Here is a 22,733-nt window from a genome sequence, read left to right on the forward strand (position 1 = left end):
GTCTCAAGTCTTTTGCAGACTCCAAGAGGTTTTCTTCCAAGGTTGCCCTGTATTTGGCTCCATCCATCTTCCCATCAACTCTGACCAGCTTCCCTGTCCCTGCTGAAGAGAAGCAGCCCCAGAGCATGATGCTGCCACCACCATATTTGACAGTGGGGATGGTGTGTTCAGAGTGATGTGCATTGTTAGTTTTCAGCCACACAGCGTTTTGCATTTTGGCCAAAAAGTTCTATTTTGGTCTCATCTGACCAGAGCACCTTCTTCCACATGTTTGCTGTGTCCCCCACATGGCTTGTGGCAAACTGCAAACGGGACTTTGTACTGACGTTAGATTACACACAGGTGCACTCTATTTAGTCATTAGCACTCATCAGGCATGTCTATGGGCAACTGACTGCACTCAGACCAAAGAGGGCTGAATAATTACGCACACCCCACTTTTCAGTTATTTATTTGTAAAAATGTTTGGAATCATGTATGATTTTCGTTCCACTTCTCACGTGTGCACCACTTTGTGTTGGTCTTTCACGTGAAAGTCCAATAAAATTGATTCATGTTTGTGGCTGTAATGTGACAATGTGGGAAAGTTCAAGGGGGCCGAATACTTTGGCAAGCCACTCTACATGCCTCCTGTCTTTCATTTGCCTACTTGTCCTCTTTTTTCCTCAAACCTTTCAGGGATTTTCTCTTGTTTTTCTTCAGTTTGCAATTGATTTGCTTGTGCATGCATTTTGAGACTTTTGTTGGTTTTTGCCTTTTGCCTGCCCCTGGTGAGCCTTGCTTTGCTTCCTGTGTGCAACCTTGGCATTGATAAAGAATATAGATCAACTCTCTCTGCCTTTTGTGTGTCCTACATTTGGGTCATCTTCCCTGTGGTTTGTCACAATTGTGAGAAAATCACTTTTACAATTCAGCATTTCTATTCCATTTTAAAATATGGCTGTAATTTCATCAAACTATCTAATACTCTAACCAGGAATACATGAAAAACAACACCACCTCATCATTCCTGCAAAATCATATAGATACAATCACATTCCTAAACCTTCTTGTGCTCTAGAACTAAACTCCATCCTGTTCTCGCAAAATAAATAAACCAGCGGATATGCAAGGGCCATGCTGCAGTGAACAAGTGCTTTGGTTTTGCACAGCTGTGTTTTTGTTGTCATGCCTAAAAATACTTAATAGCAGCACTTACATGTAAATGAGCAAACAGAAAAGTCGTCAGTCTACTTCGATTCTTTCCCATGTAACATAATTGCCATGATTGCGGTACTCGGCACTGCTACTTCCAGACACCAATCTGCTGTTCAGCATTTGTTCTGTCTGCTCCATCAGTGGAGTCCAATTGAAATATTGATCTTGTTTTACAAAGCCCAAGGTATGAAAGACTTTAGCCCTTTGAATATATATGTTCTGTTAATGCAAAATCAAAGCTGCTGAATTTAGATTTTTGGGGGGGTTAACACACAGGAATTCATTCCTCAGAAGCTGCACACACTCCCATATTAAAATGTGGCAGCTATCTCATCCATGAAGGGTTAATACACACGAGACTCTGTAATACAATTGTCCTCTTTCGTTTCAATGTGTTTTGCTTGCAGTGCAGAATAAAGGAATAACATTTTCCACTTCCCTTCATGTGTGCCATGAGTTCACAAACGCAATAACCTTAAATGCATTACAGCACAATATGCCAAAGCACGCATTTGCTTATATTTTATTAGATAAATAAACACATTGTGCCGCAAAGTGGAAGAACACACGTTAAAGTGTCTGCATCATTGGTGCTTTCAGTCTGAAATAGTAATTAAAGTAACAACAAGAAGTTTGATATTACTATTATAGTTCTATATTGAAAGCAGATGCACAAAGACTTTGAAAGTGTGAGCCTGATCCTAATAGTGACAACATTCATCTCTAAAACTGATTTGTTATAAACAACTGACAGTCTAATATTTCACAGTTCATTTATTCAGAACTACTGCTTTGTAATTAGCAGTGATATTGGAGGGTCACTGGTCACTTCATTAGTTACAGTTTGGTAGTACCAACAAGGTGCTGGAAACAGATTGTTGAGTATCAGAGATTTGGGACATGATAGAGTCACACAGTTGCTGTAGATTTGCCGGAGCACATACATGACAGTGATCTCCCCTGGCCAGTTAACGTCGTCTCAGCATCTGACTAGGATGCCTCCTGGACGTCTCCTGGGTGAGGTTTGAGTATCTGTGCTTGTACTGCTCTCTGCACTATAAGTTAAAATTAAGAAGATCAATTAATGCCAGGATTTCATACTTCTTTGAAAACACAGAATATATAAATATTTTAAGAGCAATGTCAATAGGCAAAAGAGTCGACACATAGATTTTTAATCATAATGATTTTAGTTTAATCTGTGTTCACACCAAAAGAAGGATGCAAGATAATTCAAAACAGTGGGTTTCACTTTAACTTGCACTCATAATATAAGTACGATTACAGGAGGATTACCTGCAGCTTGGGGATTTTTGCTCACCTGCTTTTCTATCAAACATCAGAATGCTCCTTAATGACTCCTTTCAATAACAACACTGCACTCTTTTGCTCCCTTCATACTGCTACAGTTTAATTTGGTAGAAAACTGATTTTTTTTTAATTAATAGTGGCCTATTTCCAACAATTGTCTAGATATTAGAATCATTGTTTACTCAATATGATAACACAGAATATGACATTATTATAAAGGTGGAACACCTTTACTTTTGATGCCTTTAGTACATTTTCCTGTTGCTTCATTCAACATTTTTTTTTTATTATTATTATTTTTGCCAAAGAAAAACAAAAATCTCTATTTCAAAGTTAAATTATTTGATCAGTCACTTCAAGGTGCTTTGTACTGTAAGGTCAAAACCCTACAATAACACAGAGAAACACACAACAATTAAGTGACCCCCTTTGAGCAAGCACTTGGCGACAATACGAAGGAAAAAACTTCCCATGAAGAAACCTCCAGATAACCAGGCTCGGGGTGGGGTGGCCATCTGCCGTGACTGTTTGGGGGGTTAGGAGAGGCAGACAGGAAGATTAGACAAGCACTATGAAAGAGAGACAGAGATTAATAATAACTAATTATTAAAGATTAAATGCAAACTGATCTATAAACACACAGAGAGTGAAAAGAGATGAGTGAAGATGCCAAATGAAGTCTTTTCTCTCCTCACCTATGAGTCTTTGCCAGTCTGCGGTGACACATCCATTGCCCTGCAAGGTTTCAGGACATACACTACAGGTGATAGGATCAACATAACATAACTGATGACTGGACTCCAACCGAGGACCTCCTTGCTGTGAGGTGACAGTGCTAACCACCACCTACGATATTACATGATAATATAACATATTTTTGTGCGCAGTCGAGCTGTTTAAAGCAGCTTTTGTGAGCAATACAGTGTCTGTGCATGAGCTAAATATGGGCTGAGAATTCAAATAATGTGGAGCATTACTTATTAACACCAGCCAAGCTGCTCCAAAAATTGTTAGCAGCCATGCTTTTTGGCTCCATTAGACACTGGCAGGTAACCAACCATGATGCTTTCTGTTGTTCAGATGTAGCCTGGCTGGGAAAATATTCAAATGGATAAAAATAGTAACATTTTAGAACAAGAGGCATTCAAAAAGTCTCTTGAACACTAGTTATAATACTGATGCAAATGCCTCTGCTGGTAAATTTTAACTGACCACAGGATGTATTCCCTTTTTTTACAGCATACTCCATTTCAGCAAAAACATCACTGTGTTGTTTTTGCTTCTTCTTCTTTCTTTTTTTTTCAAAGGTTTCTGATATAAAAAGTTGCTCCAGCACCATTATGGGTGGCAGTTAATCAGCATCACTGGCAACACATTAAACACCTTCTGGTATTTTTGAGCTTCAAAATAACCAACAGAGCAGGTTTCACCTTTTCAAGGTCGTCCCTCCCCAATATCAAACTGGGTACCAGTGGATTCGGAGATGACGGTCTTAACATGAACCAGTTGCTGGTTTTCACTGAGATTTTAATATGAATAACTGCTGCCACCTGCTGGAGCAATTTCCTTGTTATTAATGCTGAGCTTCTAAATGTCAGAATATATTAGTAGAAAGGGGGGGAAAGGCAAACTGCTAACTTTATAGTTCACAGCAGAGGTGGGACCAAGTCATTGTTTTGCAAGTCTCAAGTAAGTCTCAAGTCTTTATCCTCAAGTCTCAAGTCAAGTCTCAAGTAATGTCAGGCAAGTCAGAGTCGAGTCTCAAGTCACTGGTGTAAAAGTCCGAGTCAAGTCACAAGTCTGAAACTTTGAATTTCAAGTCCTTTCGAGTCTTTAAAAAAAACAAACGAAAAAATAATGTTGCAGTTATATGCTAAATGTAAATATTAGACCATGTAATTTTAAAATCTGTGTTTTTCTCAACACATGACAAAATAGTGAACTTGGAAAATATACACAAATTGTGAAATTGCACCTCTTTAAAATGCAGCTCAATTAAACCTAGCTCCTAGAATAATTTTCACCGACAGTTCTGAGATAAGCTGCATGTTATTCTTGGATGCGGTTGTAGGACCAGCTTTAAAATCGCATGACAAAAATATCATACACATTAAAAAAAACTGTATCACCAACGTAGCCTGGACAACATTTGCTAGTTAGATGAAGTCAGCTATCTCATTGTAGCATATTTATATGCATATTTATAATCATACGGTTCTTGGAGTGAGTGCATACACTCATGAAGTTTAGTAACTTCAGGTCACTGCAACAAGCCCAGGTACAGTTTACCGACGGATGGGTGCAGGACCTTGAAATGCACCGTGTAGAACGAAAGACCATCGTACGTATCATAAGTTTACCAGTCTCACAAATCGTCGTCATAAATACACATTCGTTAACCGTTTATTAATATAACCTTTGAGCTCAACGGTAATTAATTAGCAGTGGAAATAATTTCTGGTACCCATCACAGAAATGTAGCAGTGACAATAATATTGTATGTTGTAATCGTACTGGACAATTGGTGATACAAAAAACCTGTTTTATCCTGTGAATAAAAGTATATGTTTTTGTCAATGTACCATAATAACAGAAGCGAAACGCAATATTGTGTCAGGACAATTCACTATTTATGCACAATAAACAAAGGAGCATAGCGCGACAATTTCTGTTCAGCGCCAGACTTGCTTGTAACCTATATCACTAATTATGTTAAGAAAAATGACGTATTAACTACAACAGCAGACTGACCTTCGTGTAAATGCTTGGAGCAGACTAACCTGTGAGCTGGAGTGTTCTGGGACGTTATATTTGATCTTTGAATGGCTGCAATCCAGTCGCGTCTTTGTTACTTCGGAAACATGGCTTGAACAATTTCTCTTCAACGACGTAATCCGATAACAACCGATCTCTTTACCCGTCGGCTTCCCGTGGCTGTCATGCGACCGGCTATTGCAGTTAATGATACAACAGCTTCTTGACATTTTTGTGTTTCTTTTTATCGCTGTGTAACTGATTTTAATTGAAAGCCTGCGTGCGCTAGTACCGCTTGCCACGAGTTCCCAGAATCCTTTGCGGTTCTACCCGTGAATGACGTCACATTTTCAATCTCTATATAATATGCATGTTAAATTTTATATTTGGGGTAAAATATCAAGTCTTTTCAAGTAAACCGGTTCAAGTCCAATTCAAGTCCCAAGTCATTGGTGTAAAAGTCCAAGTCAAGTCACAAGTCTTAGAACATTTTTTCAAGTCAAGTCTAAAGTCATAAAATTAATGACTCGAGTCTGACTCGAGTCCAAGTCATGTGACTCGAGTCCACACCTCTGGTTCACAGCCCACATGGGGCCATTAATCTTGTTATGCTGTCACACAAATATGCTCTTAACCTGTTCATCACCCAAACCAATGCTCTCAAAACATGAAGCCACACTGCTGCTCACTGATTGTCGCATCGCTTAACAAAATAAATAATAAAATATTTATGAATAAAATTAATCTTTATATTATTAATAAAAATTAATAAAAAAAAATTAATAAAAATTAATAAAATATAATAAATAATACAAAATTAAACCTTTCTGGTTTGTCTGATCAACTTTATCCATATGCAGTTATTGCAGCTGCGTAACACGCTTCAAAGCAAAACTCCCACATCTCACATTTGTTCTACAGAAGTTATTTTTAATAAACACCTGTCAAATGAAAGGTTTGCTTCTGAGAGGCAGCATGTGAATCCTCTTCAGAAAACAACCAAGACAACTAACTGGAATGAGAGATAACATGTTTTTTTCTTAAAAATAAAAAATAAAAAAAGCAAAAAGGGTAACTGGGAGGGGAAAAAGGAGACCAAACAGCAGAAATACATTAGTTTGTGCAACAGCAAATACAGCTGAATTATATACAAGCATATCTTTACTGAACATTCATCAACAGCTTCAACTATGCATGTACAATGAGGGCTCTCCTATCGGTTTACAGGAAAAGTGTTGTTTTCAGCTTGAGTTTAATCAGTCGTCACTATTTGTTCCAGTCAGCGCTGAGCAGCCAGTGTTTTCAAGTGCTACAGAGGTCTGCAAGAAATGGTAATGCAATACTTCAGATGTTCAGGAAATTAATATGGAAATTAGAAACTGTAACATGATAACATTCAGCAGCTTGCTTTCAGCTCAGAAATAGACGGACACTCGAGTTACTGTTTGATGTAATGAAGGATGAAAACGTCAAAGTAAGTTGTAAGAAATGAGTTCAGCTTGAGACGTGTTTATAAGACTTGTCGGTCTTAAAATAGCTGGTGGCTTTTTAGGAGAACAGTGCAGCCACAAAACTCTGTACAAATTTAATGAATATCTATCTTAGCTGCTAAACTTTGTATTTATAGTACATTAAACTGTTACTCTACTAAAACAGACTGCAGCATTAATGTTATTGTTAAACTGAGAACTTATGTAAACATAACAGAGAAATCTAAATCTCAAACTGACCTGAATATGGAAGATCCCATAGCATGCTTTGAAATGCAGCTCAGGATGCCAGATCTGTCAACAGTATTGGATTTCTCCAAATATTGTAACCGTTATGAACAATCATTAAGGCTGAGTCTAGGGGTTCATCTAAAATTGTTAGAAAAGCAAGGCTTGAGACCAAAAGGTTGCTGGTTTCAATTCCAGTAACATCTGAGGATATGTGGGTGGGAGGAGAAAACAAATAAAATATGACGCTCTTCCATTCTTTCACCAAAAGGAGACAGTGTAAGGCCAGCCAAACAGATTTTTCAGTCAGGCCCGTCTTTCCACATCAATTTTTTTTAATTATTACTCCACCTCCCTCTTCAGGGATCCCCATAAAAATCTTCTTTATAAAAGAAACATAAATTTGTACAAGTATTTACAAAGGGAAGGAAGGGGAGAACAAGGCATTTAGTGTTTGGGTTCTACAATAATCCACAAAGACATTGTTCCACATCCCTCAATCCAACATTCAAAACATTACAGGATTACAGGAGTCCATTTGGAGTGTTTTTTGTTGCAGTGTTCAATCTCAGCCAACTATCGCTTCAGGGCGTGATGTGTCCTGGGCCAGCCCAAGTCCCTGAGACATTAGCGTTTGACTTCTTAGTTTTTTGCTAACAATCTCAACTCGAGTCTGAATCACTGCTGTCTGAGGAAGAGGATGAGGAGGAGGAAGAGGACGAGTCTGAGCTGGAGCTGCTTCCGCTGAGGCGTGATGGCTGGGCGTGAGTCTCCACTGCACTCGGCTTTTCCACTGAGGAGAAAATAGCAAAGAGAACAATGTTTAATGGATGCACCTGTACGAAAAGGAAGAAAGCACTGAAGTGTTTCTCTCAGCGTCTTTGCCAAAACAGCCCATACGTGCAAAACCTCACATTTCATCTGGTTTTTACAGACAATTCTGCTTCTACAAACAGTCTAGTGATGGAGAGTGTGAACCACTGGAGCCAAAGTTTCCTAAAACAAAAGAATAGCTCATTTATAGCCAGATGTGATATAATGGCCAGGGGATAACATGTAAACAGAAGTTAAAACTGCAACTCAAATACACACAGGGTAGAAAGACTGATAAACTCCAGGGGCCTGATGCATAAAACTCTAGATTCACAACTTAATCTGTGTAAACACAGAAATAGTATCTTCTTTCCATCTAAAGCCAGCTGTACACATTGTGCTCTTTTGCAAATCAAAAGAGGAAAAACCTTAAGATGTACAGCCTTAAATATAGTCTAAACGTCACCATAACAGGCTTGAATCGCTCTAGAAAGTGTGCACACGGTTTAAAAAGGTTTTAGCGCAACACTTTCTAAATCCCTGCTTGTGTGGGGGCACAGGCGCACACATGTCTAATACTATGCATCCCGCTTCAGCACACAACCATGGTGTTTAAATACTTTGCCATTTTTCTCGCTCATTCTGATCTACACTCCTGGTTTAATCCCTCCCTGCTACTAATGCATTTACAGGCCGATAAATGTTCTTACTCTTCATACAATCTTTAAGCAGCAGGAGAGAAGAAGATACTTTAATGAAATTCAATTTTCAATTCAATTGTATTTATATAGCACTATATCACAACAACAGTTGCCTGTTATTGTAAGGTTAAGACCCTAAAATAATAAAGAAAACCCCTACGAGTGTTTCTCAAATAAAAGCCCATTATGGTATGCAGATAAGCGAAACAAAAGCCCTGTCCACACTTTAAAGAAATAAACAAACTGGTTTTCTAATGATCAGCAAAAGTCTCAGACACCTTCACACACATGAGGCATTCCATATTATTACGATGGCTTACTGTAGATTTACACAACCAAAACACATTTACATCTCAGAGGGATTTTTAAGGTAGTTTGTTACCAAGTATAGCATTATATGAAAAGACTGTCCTGACTATACAAACTAGAACACAAGTCAAATCCAACCGTTCTGTCTCTCCCAATTTAGAGTCACTATTTAACCTAACATGCATGTCTGGAGTACTTGAGGGAACTCGCACAGGGAGCAAAGGCCAACTCTACACTTGAAACGCTGTGCCATCTTCGCTGAATTATTGAAGTGCACAGTATTTGAGTAACGTAGAGAATCTGTAAGCTGCTCTGAAAACCAGACATGTTTGCATCCACACAGAAATGTGATGATGTGAGAGCTTACCTTTAGGTTTCGTGGGTTTCTTGACTGAATTGAGTTGTCCGCTGACATCTTGCAGCCTCCTCTCTAGCTCCCTCCTCTTCTCCAAGGTCAGCTCCTCTTTAGACTTGCCAATGCTGCCTTTCTTTGCTGCTGCAATATAAGATGATAAAAAGGTTGTTACAGAGCTGGGGACCAAACAGAAATACAGTGGTAAGTATACTGTGTCACACCATTTCTAAGTCAGTACTGAGTAGTGTCAAGTTAAATACAGAGATTAAATTTCTTGCTCTCTTTACTAATTTTAAGTAGCAGCTTAGTAGTGCTACGCTGAGCTCTGCAGTCATATCTACATGCTGTAGTTGTGACCAGTCACCAGGGGGCAGCGTCAAATATTTGAAGAAACTATCAACTTTAGCTACTTCTATTCACTTTGTTGGTGCTTTAGCTTAGCATCTGCTGCAGAGAGAAGTTATAACATACAAAGAAATGATTTGTAGTGAAATTAAGACTTTCAGTCTCAAGTCTGTCTCCATAGACTCTGGCCTTTACCCGTCAGGTTTTCATTCTGTGTAGCCAAAGAGCTAATCAAATACACGTCAACTCAGAACTTAATGTCAAGAGGAAACCTAGCCTCTCTGTCACTGACAGACATGAAGGAGGGCGCTAGATAGAAAGATTTGAGTGGAACACCGAGGTGATGTGGTTAAACTGGTTAAACTAAACTACATGCCTGTCAGATAGGCGTAATCCTCTGCTACAGTTTTATTTCTCTTGTCAGTCCAGTCAGGGAAATATTACACACTATTGTCATGAAAACCAGATATTTTTGTGCAGGAAAACTGTTATTTTTCCTGCATTAAAACTAGTGTACAATCGTTTCCAAGTCCAAACTTAGATGGCACCGATTAAGGTTCTTAATTATTTTTTTTTTTCTTTAAATATACATAATCTTTTCTATATATCAACTTATGTATCATTTGTTGTTAAGCACCAACCACTATGAACGCTCTTTACAGATGTTGGATGCTGTTTATCATGGAGCACTGAGATTCATCACAGGATGTAAAACTCTTGCCAACCATTGTACTTCATACTCTTTGGTTAACTGGCGTTCACTGTCCACCCACAGACTGTTGCATTAGTACATTTTCAGTCATAAATCAGTAATTTGTTTACTACAAGTGTATCTAACTTACTATGTGTCACCTGAACAGAGAATCTAGAGCCTACGCTCACAAGCTTTTATTACATTCATTACAAAAAAACAAAAAAAAACAAAAAAAAAAAAAAACAACTACTAGGTTCTTGTTTTTGATGTCAAAAACTTGTTTAGTTACAGCAGTACAATACATACTGGGTTTAGAAATGCAGAGGCAGAAAGTATCCACTCAGCCTTGTAAAGCCTCTTTCCAAGAATTTGATTATATCAACTGTGAGAGCCAGTATACGGTTAACTTTCAGGAATCAAAAGCATTTGTGCCATTTAACCTCAACACTGGATCAGGTTGTTTGACTTTGGGAAGTGAAGGGGCATTTGGACGCAGACGCTATCAGCCCTTAATAAGAATATATAATTGCCCTCCGTGTGTGGCTGCATGAGTCAAAACTACAGGTTCTTTCTTCAGCATCAACTTTACTCTCCAAGTTTAACAGTCTATTTTTTCCTACATAAGATGTACTTAGCCATTACAGACTTTAACATATGTCACATGTTAGGTACTGATAGTAGGTTCTGATACTCAATAACTTGTCAATTACAAAAACATCCAAGATATTGCTAAACAGGAATATGCTGGCGCTGTCTTGGTGGTCATTTTATCTACCTTGTTCAGCATACGGCTTACGGGGCTTCTTCCTCAGACATGTCATCACGTAGCGCTCGAGCTCTTTCAGTGTGGATGGTTTGAGTGTTTCAAAGTCAATCTCAATCTCCTCAGGGTTGGTGTCCCTCAGTGAGGGCTCCCTGGACTGTATGATGTGGACCACACGACCCAGCTTCTCGCCTGGTAACTTGTTGATGTCGAGGCTTAGCTGGCGCTTCTCATCGTATGACATGGGCACGATCTCTTCCTCTTCCTCCGAGTCATAGTGTGGTAACATGGAAGTGGCAAGTTGAGGGTAGAAAGGCTTCTTTGAAGTCCTGAAATAACAGAAGAAGAGCACAGCTATCAGCTGTTTTGCATTCAAAACATTTAACTGGTTGAACAGTATAATTATTTGTTTCACTAAACCCCAAAAAGGAAGTATGATGAAGATGAGATCAAGTTTAAAAAAAAAAAACAAAAACAAAAAAACACTGGTGTGGTGGTTCACTCTTTATACTAACTTGCTGTTCTTGTTACTCTTCTTCCCCTGGCTTTTCTTGGCCTGGGAGCCACCTGCTTTGGCAGATTTGCTCTTCAACTTGCTGGGCATCTTCCATTCCTCAGAGCCTGCTCTGCTTCGGACTCCTCGATTTCGCTTCTCCAGCTTTTTCTTTTTCTTCTTCTCCTTTTTGTCCTTTTTGTCCTTTTTCTTTTTGGGCTTGACGATGGGGCCTTGGGAGAGAGCAGCTAGCTGCTCGTGCACGGCTCGGAGCTGAGAAAAATATACAAATTAAAGACGTTTTTGTTTCCACGTTTAGTTTGATGCAACAAACACCCTCCAATACCTCAATAGTAGCTACTCAATATCTTACTTGTGTGCACACCTGGTCCTGTAATTCAGCCAAGCGATGTGCTCGCTCCTCCTCGCTGTCTGAGCTTGGGCTGCTCTCACTCTCCTCACTCTCGCTGCTAGGCTCACTCTCAGAGGTGGAGGAAGATGAGGAGGATGAGGAGGAGGAAGATGATGAAGAGGATGTTTGATGCCCACTCATGGACATGGCTGTGTGCTCCATGTGTGGTTCATCTGGCATCTTGGCAAAACGGAACTCAAAGACATCCTGAGACATGGGGGGAAAAAAAGAAAAAAAAAAAAAAAGTTAAATGGTAAGAAAGGAGGAAAGTGAGTAATAAAGTAGCAAATATAACTGAAGAAGCCTCTGTGAGGGCGCCTGGTCCATGTAACTGCTGCTCACCTGTAGTTTCCGTGCCATCCCCACAACATCGTGATCAGGTGGATTGTACTTGTAGCAGTTTGAGAACATCAGTCTAACATCACTGGCAAACTGTTGAGCATCTCTGTACTCACGACAGTCCATCTTCCTCTGATTGTAAAAAACAGGAATTGGACATTTATTAGATTTTAATAGAAGATTTTTTTTTTCCCCACTGCATTTTACATTCACATTTAAAATCCTTCCCCCTTCTGTGTTTTATCATTTCAACATGGTATGTTTAGTAAAAAGAAATATTACTATTATAGTACTGCGAGCACACTTTCACGCATTCGAAGTCACCTTGATGGTGCTGAGGTCCATAGGACACTTGATGATATCGTGATAGTCATGAAGTCCGAGTGCAGCTGCATCCACAGGTGTGTAGAAAGGCCATGCATACGCAGCATGTTTCTTTGATAACATGTCCTTCAGCAGCCCACTGCAGTACCTCAGCTGCGGGCTGAGTTTTCCCTTCCTTGAGGGCTGAGGTTGAACAGAATCGGGCAAGTCCTTCTTGGGGGGTTTGATGGGGCGTCCGCTGCCAACTCTGCGTCCAGTGCCAGCCATCATTGGCTGGAGCAGGACAGGGCCTCCAGGACTCCTGACGAGCCCAATCCCAGGTGGGGTCTCCAAGCTTATGCTTCCCATTGAGGAGACCGTGTGCATGGACGTGTCATGGATTTGACCCCCGTGTCCCCCTTTCCCCAAGCCCACCATGTGCGGCGTTCCTGACATGCCCACAGTAGTGAAGCCCATGGTAGAGGGTGTGGTGGTATCTGCTTTGCGTTTTACACCTTTCTTCTATAGAAAGAAAAAGTTGGAAATTGTTGTGATCACTTTATTATGGCTTTGTTACACGGTTTATAATCCTCACAACTGAAATACTAAATCTTTAACAAAGGACAGTTTACTTTCACATTTAGTGCTGTTAAAAAAAGAACTTAAGTGTTTCAACATCGATTTTGCATGCTAAAATCTAGATATGCAAATTTTTCTAATCAGCATTCTGTCTTACATACCTTGGTTGTGGGCTGTGTAGGAGGCAAACCCATAATGTTAGCTGGTGGCAGGCTTTTAGTTAGCACAGTCTGGGGAGAGTTGGCCAGCATGGAATCCCCCGTGTCTGAGGATGAGGGGGAGTAGGCTGACTGGGACACTGCTGGCACCTGCTGAGCCCTTGATGCTGGTAGATAAAGAATATTAAATTTAAGAGTTGCAATTCAGCTACACAACAACACCACCTCAATCATAAATGTTGCTTTCATAATGCCTTCCTGCTTGTAAATAAATACATCTTAACATCTTTAATTGCCAAAATATGGCTCAATCAAATTTGCATATCTAAGTAGAAGAACCGATAAGCAAGCAGACTAACGATTCTGAAGAATTCGACTACCAGGAACCAGTTCTTGGTAGAACCGGTTCTCGATTTCCATCCCTACTTACCAGAAGATTTACGACCTCTTCCCCTGCTGTTTTTGTTCCGAGGAGCTGGAGGAGGAAGTTCAACTTCCTCTTCGGGCATCTGGGCCACCTTCTGAAGAAAAATCTTCTCTAGGGATTGGGCCATCAGCACAATGTCATCTGTTGGCTAACCAGGGAGAAAAAAAAAAAAAAAAAAAAAAAAAAGCAACACATGAGCACAAATAATATATAAGTACTATTTTTTGCATAAATGTCATTTCAGTTTAACAATAAAGGTTTTGTATTTTTTTTGTATATTTGTTAACAGACTGACAGGAACATTCATGCAATTTTAAAAACATCCCTTTTGATTGTTATGTGTAAATAGATCAAACAGATAATTACAGATTCTTGAAAAGAATTTCCTAAGATTAGTGCTTACATTTCATAAATAATAATATAAACTAAACCACTGTTTTCCCACATAAAGATGTTAACAATCACCATAGAAATCCCAGGCTAAGACACTTCATATGGTTATCTACGAGACAACTTAATGCAAAATGTAAGTTTGTATAATCATTGAAATGATCTGTTACACACAAGCCATTGCTTAATTTACATATCTAGGTTGAGTTGAATCTGCTTTGCAAAATTATTTACATGTAGCACATTTCTGCAGTCATTAGGCCTTTTGTCTTTCACTTTAAAATTTTCCCTTGCTTCCCTTAAGTTATGCTGAGGAGCACATGTAGTACATGTTCTCTTGCTATGAAGAATAGCAGAGAAATCACAGGGCATTTTGTGTAAAGTAAAGGGAAAGGGTGAAGGGTTAAAAAAAAAAAAAAAATAGCCTCTAAAATTTCTGTGCCTCTGCTTGGATCATTAACAAAAATACACACAACTTTGGTCAAGTCATTTAAAAAAACAAAAAAAAAAAACAAAAAACAAACACCAAATCTTGCTAGATTTCCCCACTGGTTTGCTAGAAATCATTAAACACTGTACTTTAACACTTATTTTTTCACTCTGAGCTGACAAAACACAGTTCTACGCCTGCTCAGTGTAAGATCACTGTGTTAATAAATGCAATCCAAAGGGAATGCTAGCTTGTGAGAAAGGAACAAATATCAATTAAAATGGAATAAATAACATGGATAAAAATGTGTTTTTTACCTTTTGACCTACCTTGTTGTAGATGTAGCAGTTGGTGAACATTGTGTTGAAGTCCTGTATGCACTCACATGCACTACGGTAGAAGTTATTTTCCAAGCGTTTCTTAATGGTCCCCATGTCCATGGGTTGTTTGATAATTTTATGGTAATCCTTGGGGAAAAAAATGCATTTTTTTTAAATTAATAACTTTTTAATTTATGGCTCTACAGAAATACCAATCCCACTTGGTTACTTGTTAAAGTGTGGACACCTTTTCCATAATGGTCCCAAGATGTTAAAAATATGTTTTAAAAAAACCCAAAAAAACCTGAGATACAATCATCTATTAACAAACCAGAAAGGATCATTTATAATAGCCAAAAAATAATACAGAATATTGGATATTTATCTCAGCATCTGGAAGTAGACACATTCAAACTCCGAGTGGTTTATCAAAGCACTTGGATTCAACCCACCGGCAGGTTAAGCTTGTAGGCATCCACGGGCTCCTGAAAAGGCCAGGCAAAGTGGTGCCTCCAAAGAGACTTCATCAGGGTCTTCTGGAGGTACTGCAGCTGGTTTGTCATGCGGCCTGGTCGGGTAGGATCCTTCACTGGGGGCTGTGGAGGGGCAGGGGGACCCTGGGGCATTGTGTGGGGTAGGGAGGGGCTCTCAAAGTCCTCGTACAGCAGGGAGGGCTTACGAATGCGTTTTCCCGAGCTTGTGTGTTGGTCCATCATACCACCGGACAACCCAACCAGAGAGCTGGAGTGAGGAAGATGTAAAAGCACAGGAGAAGAATTAATGACAATGATTAAAAAAAATTTAAAAATTTAAAAAAAGAGACCCTGCATCCACATTACAAGGAAAAGAAGGAAAGAAATGCTACCTTAATACCTCATGTGGAAAAAGCTGGCTGGCTGTAAATAAACTTTTAAGGTGGGAGAGGATAAAGAAGAAAAATATAAGACACCCCCCCCCCAATGGTTATCTAGGAAACCAGGATTTCATCTATAGGTTGCAACTTTTAGCACTGCCATGGGAGCCATGACTGTCCTATAAGAATGCTGCTGATAAGGCAATAAAGTCAATGTCATGTAATATGCAATTCAGCAAGAAACATACAGGCAGTCTGGATAATCTTCAGAAGTTTGGGTTCAGTTTCTTTGATGATGATGTCTATGTTTTGACCGTTTCACTGTTGCACTTTATCAAGTTGTAACAGAGAAACTACTAAAAAGTATAAGAGTTGTACTTAGCTAGATAAATCTTATAAACAATAGCCTCAAAGTCAAACAACAGTGACACGCTAGATAAGTACTTATAAACATGATTATCTTTTCCAGATAAAATGTTTCCTCTGGTTTTCCCCACACACAAAGGAATAAATGGAGGATATGCCAATCAATGCCTTACACAAGCACTGTGGTCTCCCCTGGAGATGCACCATAATAAACAGGGCAGAGAACAAATTCCCCCATGGGCCTTAAGAGAGTTAATTAAAAAGAAAGCAATCTTTTTGAGATATCAGCATCTCTGCAAGTTATGATCTCCAGTTTGGATGTAGTCCAACAACACCACGTTCCATAAAGAGCACTTTTCAATGCACCATGCGATGACAGAGGTCACCTAGTTCATGTAGTTAAAGGACACAGAAAGTCGGTCCTTTCTCACCTCCATCTGAGCACCACAGCTTAATACACACATGCCCTACTGACACACAAACAATGGCTAAGCCGATGAGCCGGTTTTCTACATCAAACAGAATACAAGCAGCACAAATAACTACTAAACAGCATTAAGGGTGCCGAAAAAAAGGAATTTGCAGAGTAGTAAACATAAGAACTTTTCTATTTCCAGGCAAATGTTTTAAGCTCTACTTACTTTAGTGTTTTGAAGCATTTAACAATTAAATGAAAAAAAAAAACATCCAAATATACATCCAATAACACACACAGAGAACAAAAACATTCAGAATTGCTGTTTTACTGAAAGCATTTTAAAACTTAACGTGCTTTTCTCCAAATTAGTTCTGAACACAAGATTATGTGAAAGAAAATCTACCTAAAGTCGCAACATTTGTGCAAAAACACAAACACCGTTTAATTATCAACTTGGCTCCATGTGACTATTATGGCTTTAGTGTTTGAACCTGCATTTAACCAGCTTCTGTTTTTACTAAACAGAGACAAATTAGCGTAGGCTGAACAACCCGTCGTTATTATTTAGTCAAACTGATCAAAGACTCCTAGTCCACCAGCTGCTGATCGCGTGGTTGGACGCCCCGCCCTCGCTGTTTGTAAACACTTCTTCACAACGACAGAAGCCAATATCTGACGACCATAAGGGGTCCAAAAAGACACAAACGCCACATTTATTAAAGAGCACTGCTCGGAAAAGAATTTTTAAAAATTTTGATAAAACCCTCGGGCCATCAGGCAATTTCAGCCATTTTGCCACAGTCTCAGGGCGTTTGTTCACCAGCACAGAAGCTGCGAGCTGGAAGCTAAGCTTGCGAGCTAGCGGAGACAGACTGCAACAGCGCTTTATAAATATAACAATACACCTGGGACTGCCAAGCTGCAGTTAAGCAGAGGTTGTGTGTGGGGGGAAAGGGGAACAGTGGACGGGTTATTTATAACTAGTTTTCTTATATGATATTGTTTTACATTAGCGACAGCAGGTTGCATGAGCAATGAATGACACGACAGACAGACAGCCGGCGGGGAGCACCCGGCTGACCTAGCCGATGGAGATGCAGCTGTCATTTGCCTGCTAATTAGAAGCTAAACGCTAAAGAAAACGGAAATATAGGCTCCACAAAACCAGTGTGCAAATATTAAGATTCAGAGGACTTCAGAAATATGTGCAGAGTTGAGTCTCCTGTGTAAGCTAGCGTAAGCGGGCTGTATCATAAGACTGGCTGACGAGGTAGCGCTGTTTTGCTACTCGGAGGCTAACGGTAACGTCACCGTAGCAACAATGTGGTTTTTATTACATAATTCCCATCCTCACGCGGACTACAAAGCCCAGCAAATGTCCTCAGTTTGACCCGAAACACTGCGGACATTACCTGTCGTGAGGTGGGTTGACGGCGGCTTCCATTGGGGTGAGGGCGGAGTGTTGTTACGATCCAATTTTTCGCCGCTGTTGACGCTGCACTTCCACAAAACGCTCAGCGACCAACTCCGCAATGAAATGGCGACTAAGCGCTTCCGCTTGACCCTATATAAACCCCTCTCGTGGCAGTACCGCGTCGTTCCTGTCACGTGGACGATGATTCCGCGCCATAATTGGCTGTAAGCAGGTGTCAGTCAAACAGCACAGTCTGTACATCTTGTACTCTGAAAATATTGCATGTTTCAGATTTTTTATACAGTAATGAGCTATCTGGCGACGCACTGCGTTAATAATTGCTGTAATTTTCAGGCTAACGCTTCTCTGTCTATATGGATTAGTATGTTTTGTCCTCAAGAGAGTTTGGATTGTCATGCAGGTGATCTCCGTTTTATTAAACCCACTGCGGAATACCTGGGTAGCAACTGTATTTTTTTATTTTTTTATTTTTTTTGGTGAGATGTTTCCATTTAAAGCGGCACATTCATGAAATAACCCCCTTAGCTGCTTTGTGATTGATGCCCTCAAAAAAATGGACATCTTTTTTTCCAACTCCGTGACTAACCGCTTTAAAGAAGCTATGTTTAACAGTATCCTGCAGTCTAGATAGATAGAAAGACAGATACATGTGCAGTTTCCCAAAAAATAAAAATAAAATAAGAGGAGACTGGGATTGTTGACAAGCAGTGGCAACGGGTTTCACTCGTCACTGCTGCACCATAGAGCACATTCTCCAACAGACTGATTCAATGCCACAAGGACAGATACAATAAATCTTTTATGCAACACATCTGTATAGCGATGCATCATCTGTGCTTCAACAGTTTATTTCTACCCTGTACTGTGCGCACGACTTTCATTACAATGTACACTGACTGTAAAGTTTTTACGTAAACGTATTCATTAGTAAGCATTTTAAATTAAGTTTTATTTTTGCTGTGTTAAATAGATATTTAATATATATTTTAAATGGAGATATTTTTCTTTAACATATTGTTATTATTACGTAATATTACTTACATATTTGGGTTCATATTTGTTTTGCCATGTTGCATATAAGCCAAAATAATGGCATTTATATTCTATAATATTTAAGCTATTTTGCCATTTTTGTTGTCTCGAGCTAAATTTTCAAAACTTTTGTAGTAAAAAGGATAGACTGTTTACCTTTCCCTAACCTGGAGAGTTTTAACATATGCAGGATTGTGTTAATTGTAACTGGATGGACTTGGTTTGCAGTATGTTAACCATTAAAATTCGCATAGCATCATTACAAAGCTATGATTTGTTCATCTGACTAATAGTTGGTGAAACAAAGCTGTTTTTAAACCTTATTGCTCTGCACTCTCACGCCAGAAACCTCCATAAAGAAAGTAAACGTCGTTATGCAAAGGGTGCAAAACAAACCAGCTATCAGCTGTAAATGTCTTGTACACAACACAGGGATGCTGAGTTCAGCTGTGAATCACCGATCAGCTGTTAGACCGTTTAACAATTTGATCACTTCGGTATTTATTGAAACAACTTGAAAATAGCATTGTTTCATCAGCTGTATTTTGTCCTACAATCGAAGCCTTTTATATAAAATCAGTCCAAATTTACCTACAAGTTAACCTTACTGTGTCTAGCTGCTTGAAGTTCTGTTCAGTTGAATGATATGGTGGAAACCTACACTTTATTTTATCCTGTACTTGTTAATGTTACACAGTGTAGTATGCTGTGATGGCTAAAACACAAAACAAGGGTAGATATTTGATGGAAATTCTAATTTGGACTCACTTTGCACTGTTGAAGTGAAATGTGGCATGATGCATTCCTTCACAGTCACACACACAGGCTGTATACCCCTGGATTTATTGTATTTTTTCATAATGAGCTGTTCATAGCAAGCTGGTGATAAACAAAAGTATCAAATTAACCGGATCTGTTGCTGGACTTGAAGTTTTCATCTTAAAATGGCCAGGTGATTTTCACCCCTGTTGCCTTAAAGAAGAAGACCACCCTCATATATTTTCCTATTAAAAACAAAGAGAGTCCTGCTGATTAAAACACAAGTTGCTGTTCAGGTTCACCACAGTGAGATAAAAATCTAAAAAAAACAACCCAATAACTACAGTACTGTGCAAAAGTCTCAGGTCACAACTCATTTCTTCTTTGCTTCCAAGGAGTCAGACATTCTTTAAATTTTTCTAAAGTGGCCTTAAGCAATAGTTCTTCAGGCTTTCTGGTGGAGTTTCAAAGTTTTCTTTGGACACTGGCTGCTTTTTCAGTCCAGACCTAGTACCTGATCATTTTCAGAGGAATATTTTCTTGTTTCTTTGTAAAGCCACTTAGTACTGATCATGGAATCTAAACAACTCTCATATGTTTGAAGTTTTTCAGTCCGGCTTTAGGCCGTTTCATAGCACAGAGACAGCTCTCATAAAGGTTATGAACGATATCCTGGTAGCGACGGACTGTGGTAAACACGTAGTGCTTATACTACTAGATATGACTGCTGCATTTGACACAGTGGATCACGACCTGCTGATCTCTCGTTTACAGCATTGTGTGGGCATTTCTGGCTTTGCACTCCTGTGGATAAAATCATATCTCTCAAACAGGAGCTTCTGTGTTAAGTTGGGCTCGTCATCGTCCTCTGTGGCCCCTCTGCCATGGGGTGTACCACAGGGATCTATTCTTGGGCCATTACTGTTTTCATTGTATCTCCTGCCACTGGGTGCGATCTTTTGTAAACATAAAGTTTCATTTCATCTATATGCTGATGATTGCCAGCTTTATTTTCCTTTCAGTCATTCTGATAGCTCCCAAATTAGACTCCTGCTTGATTGCCTTAGTGATGTTAAGTCATGGATGGCTCAAAACTTTTTAAATTTTAACGAACGTAAAACGGAAGTAATTCTGTTTGGCCCGAATTGTTCCTCTGATATCCCTGATGTTGACCTTGCTGCTCTGACCCCTCACCTGAAGAGCTCGATTACCAATCTTGGGTTAAAAATCGACTCTGCACTTACCTTTGATGGCCACGTGAATGGGGTGGTGAAATCGTCATTCTATCAACTCAGGCGTCTGTTGAAGGTTAAACCTTTTCTTTCAAGGCGTGACTTGGAGACTATTATCCACGCTTTTATAACCTCACGCTTGGATTATTGTAACTCCCTTTTAATAGGGGTTGGACTGGGCACTCTGACACGCCTGCAACTAGTACAGAATGCTGTGGCACGGTTTTTATCTGGTAAAAGGAAATTTGAGCACATTACTCGGGTTCTGGCCTCCCTGCACTGGCTTCCAATTGAATTTAGGATTCATTTTAAAGTTCTTTTATTGGTTTTTAAATCTTTAAATGGTCTGGCACCTGCGTATCTGTCTGATTTGCTGAAGCCCTATGTCCCCACTCATTCGCTCCGGTCAGCTGAGCAGCTGTTGCTCTCAGTCCCCAAATCAGGGCTGAAACTGAGAGGAGACCGAGCGTTCTCTATTGTGGCTCCTAAGCTTTGGAATAATCTTCCTCTTCACATTAGGCAATCGACATCAGTGATGGTTTTTAAATCCAGATTGAAAACGCATTTTTATTCAATGGCTTTTGACTCAGTGGTTGACTGACTTGTATTTTATTGTTTTCGCTAGTTTATTATTTTATCGTATTTATTATTCTTATGGTATCTATTATGTTTCTGTTGTTCAGCACTTTGGTCACCCTTGTGTGTTTTTAAAGTGCTATATAAATAAACAATGATGATGATAATGATGATGGAATCATTAGCATAAAAGATGTACCTAAGGCATGAGCCAGTGCTTTAGCTACACATAACAACTTAGTTTGGCCATGCAACAGGCTGGCAACCTGTCCAGCATGTACCCAACCTGTTGTCCTATGGAAGCCGAGGACATCTGACTTCTGAAATTCAAATGAAGACAGTGAATGTCACACCATAAAAATTCATCTTAATGTGGCATGGCTGATCAGCAGACAGTTGAATAAATAAAAGTTTGCCTGGTCTCCAAGTAACTAAAAAAGTGCAAAAAGTGTTAAATCATCCCCAAGTCTATTCCACTTGATGAAATTGGCTCTCATGTAGGTCAAACCAAAAAAAGAAAAACTAGAAATTCCCAGTTACAGAGAAGTTCCATTTGCTTTACCATCCTCGCCCATTAACAGCGCCTCAGATTAGAGCCCACATCAAAGCCTCCAGAAGTTCAAATAGCAGACACATTTCATCAGCTGTTGGAGGGAGACTGAGTGAATCAGGCCTTGAAGGTGGAGCCAGTACTGAAGGAGACCAGTATGAAGAAGAGAACTGCTTTAGCCTGAAAAAACATGACTTGACAACTGACCCATGTGAATCCAGACTTCAGCCTCATGAGTTTAACTGTGCTATTTTTGGTACCAGACACATTATCTTTGTAAAATAAAGGAAAAGAGATTGGATTTCCATGTGTGGCCCTCACTGTGAGGCACAGGGGACATTAAGACCACAGTCACGACTTAAATCCAGTTGAGTTAATTTGGGAATAGTTGAAAAGCAGCCAACAAGTTGTGCTCGGCTTATGAGGGAACTTCTACAAGAGTGTTAAGAATGCTGTATACAGAAAGAGTATGTAAAGCTGTTAACAAAGCAAGAGGTGGCAACTTTGAGGAATTTAAAATGCAAAACCTACTTTTGCTTTATTAACACTTACTTGAATCCACATGTTATTTAACAGTAATAATTTATTGTGACGTTTTACCATACAACAAAAGCGGAAAGCATAAGCACCCAGAACCTTCCGCAACAACTTAACGCTATTACAAAGAAAACATCTTTATGAGAATTTTTTTTTTTACATTA

At 39.4% G+C, this 22,733-nt stretch overlaps 1 protein-coding gene across 1 annotated transcript; it reads right to left on the minus strand.

The window, feature by feature from the left end:
• Positions 1 to 7,227: 7,227 nt before the first annotated feature.
• On the minus strand, positions 7,228 to 17,962 carry brd2b (bromodomain containing 2b). Its single transcript, XM_085365912.1, has 12 exons — positions 17,861 to 17,962; positions 15,264 to 15,552; positions 14,821 to 14,958; positions 13,675 to 13,819; positions 13,248 to 13,411; positions 12,529 to 13,029; positions 12,208 to 12,336; positions 11,827 to 12,072; positions 11,476 to 11,726; positions 10,973 to 11,289; positions 9,171 to 9,299; positions 7,228 to 7,773 (listed from the first exon to the last, which is right to left on the minus strand). Exons 1-12 carry the CDS (start codon positions 17,890 to 17,892, stop codon positions 7,643 to 7,645), a joined length of 2,472 nt encoding a protein of 823 aa, XP_085222038.1. The 5' UTR covers positions 17,893 to 17,962; the 3' UTR covers positions 7,228 to 7,642.
• Between the last annotated feature and the right edge of the window lie 4,771 nt (positions 17,963 to 22,733).

This window comes from Diplotaxodon limnothrissa, linkage group LG11 (genome assembly GCF_057381915.1).
Source record: "Diplotaxodon limnothrissa isolate DT_005_m linkage group LG11, D_limnothrissa_male_GT1.1, whole genome shotgun sequence".
NCBI classification, from domain to species: Eukaryota; Metazoa; Chordata; class Actinopteri; order Cichliformes; family Cichlidae; genus Diplotaxodon; species Diplotaxodon limnothrissa.

Coding starts and splice junctions, on each gene's coding strand:
- brd2b (XM_085365912.1), bottom strand. CDS start 17,892: ATGGAAGCCGCCGTCAACCCACCTCACGACAG. Junction 15,553..17,860: donor GTCAACCCACCTCACGACAG/GTAATGTCCGCA, acceptor TCCTCACTCCAG/CTCTCTGGTTGGGTTGTCCG. Junction 11,290..11,475: donor AAGAGTAACAAGAACAGCAA/GTTAGTATAAAG, acceptor CTGTTATTTCAG/GACTTCAAAGAAGCCTTTCT.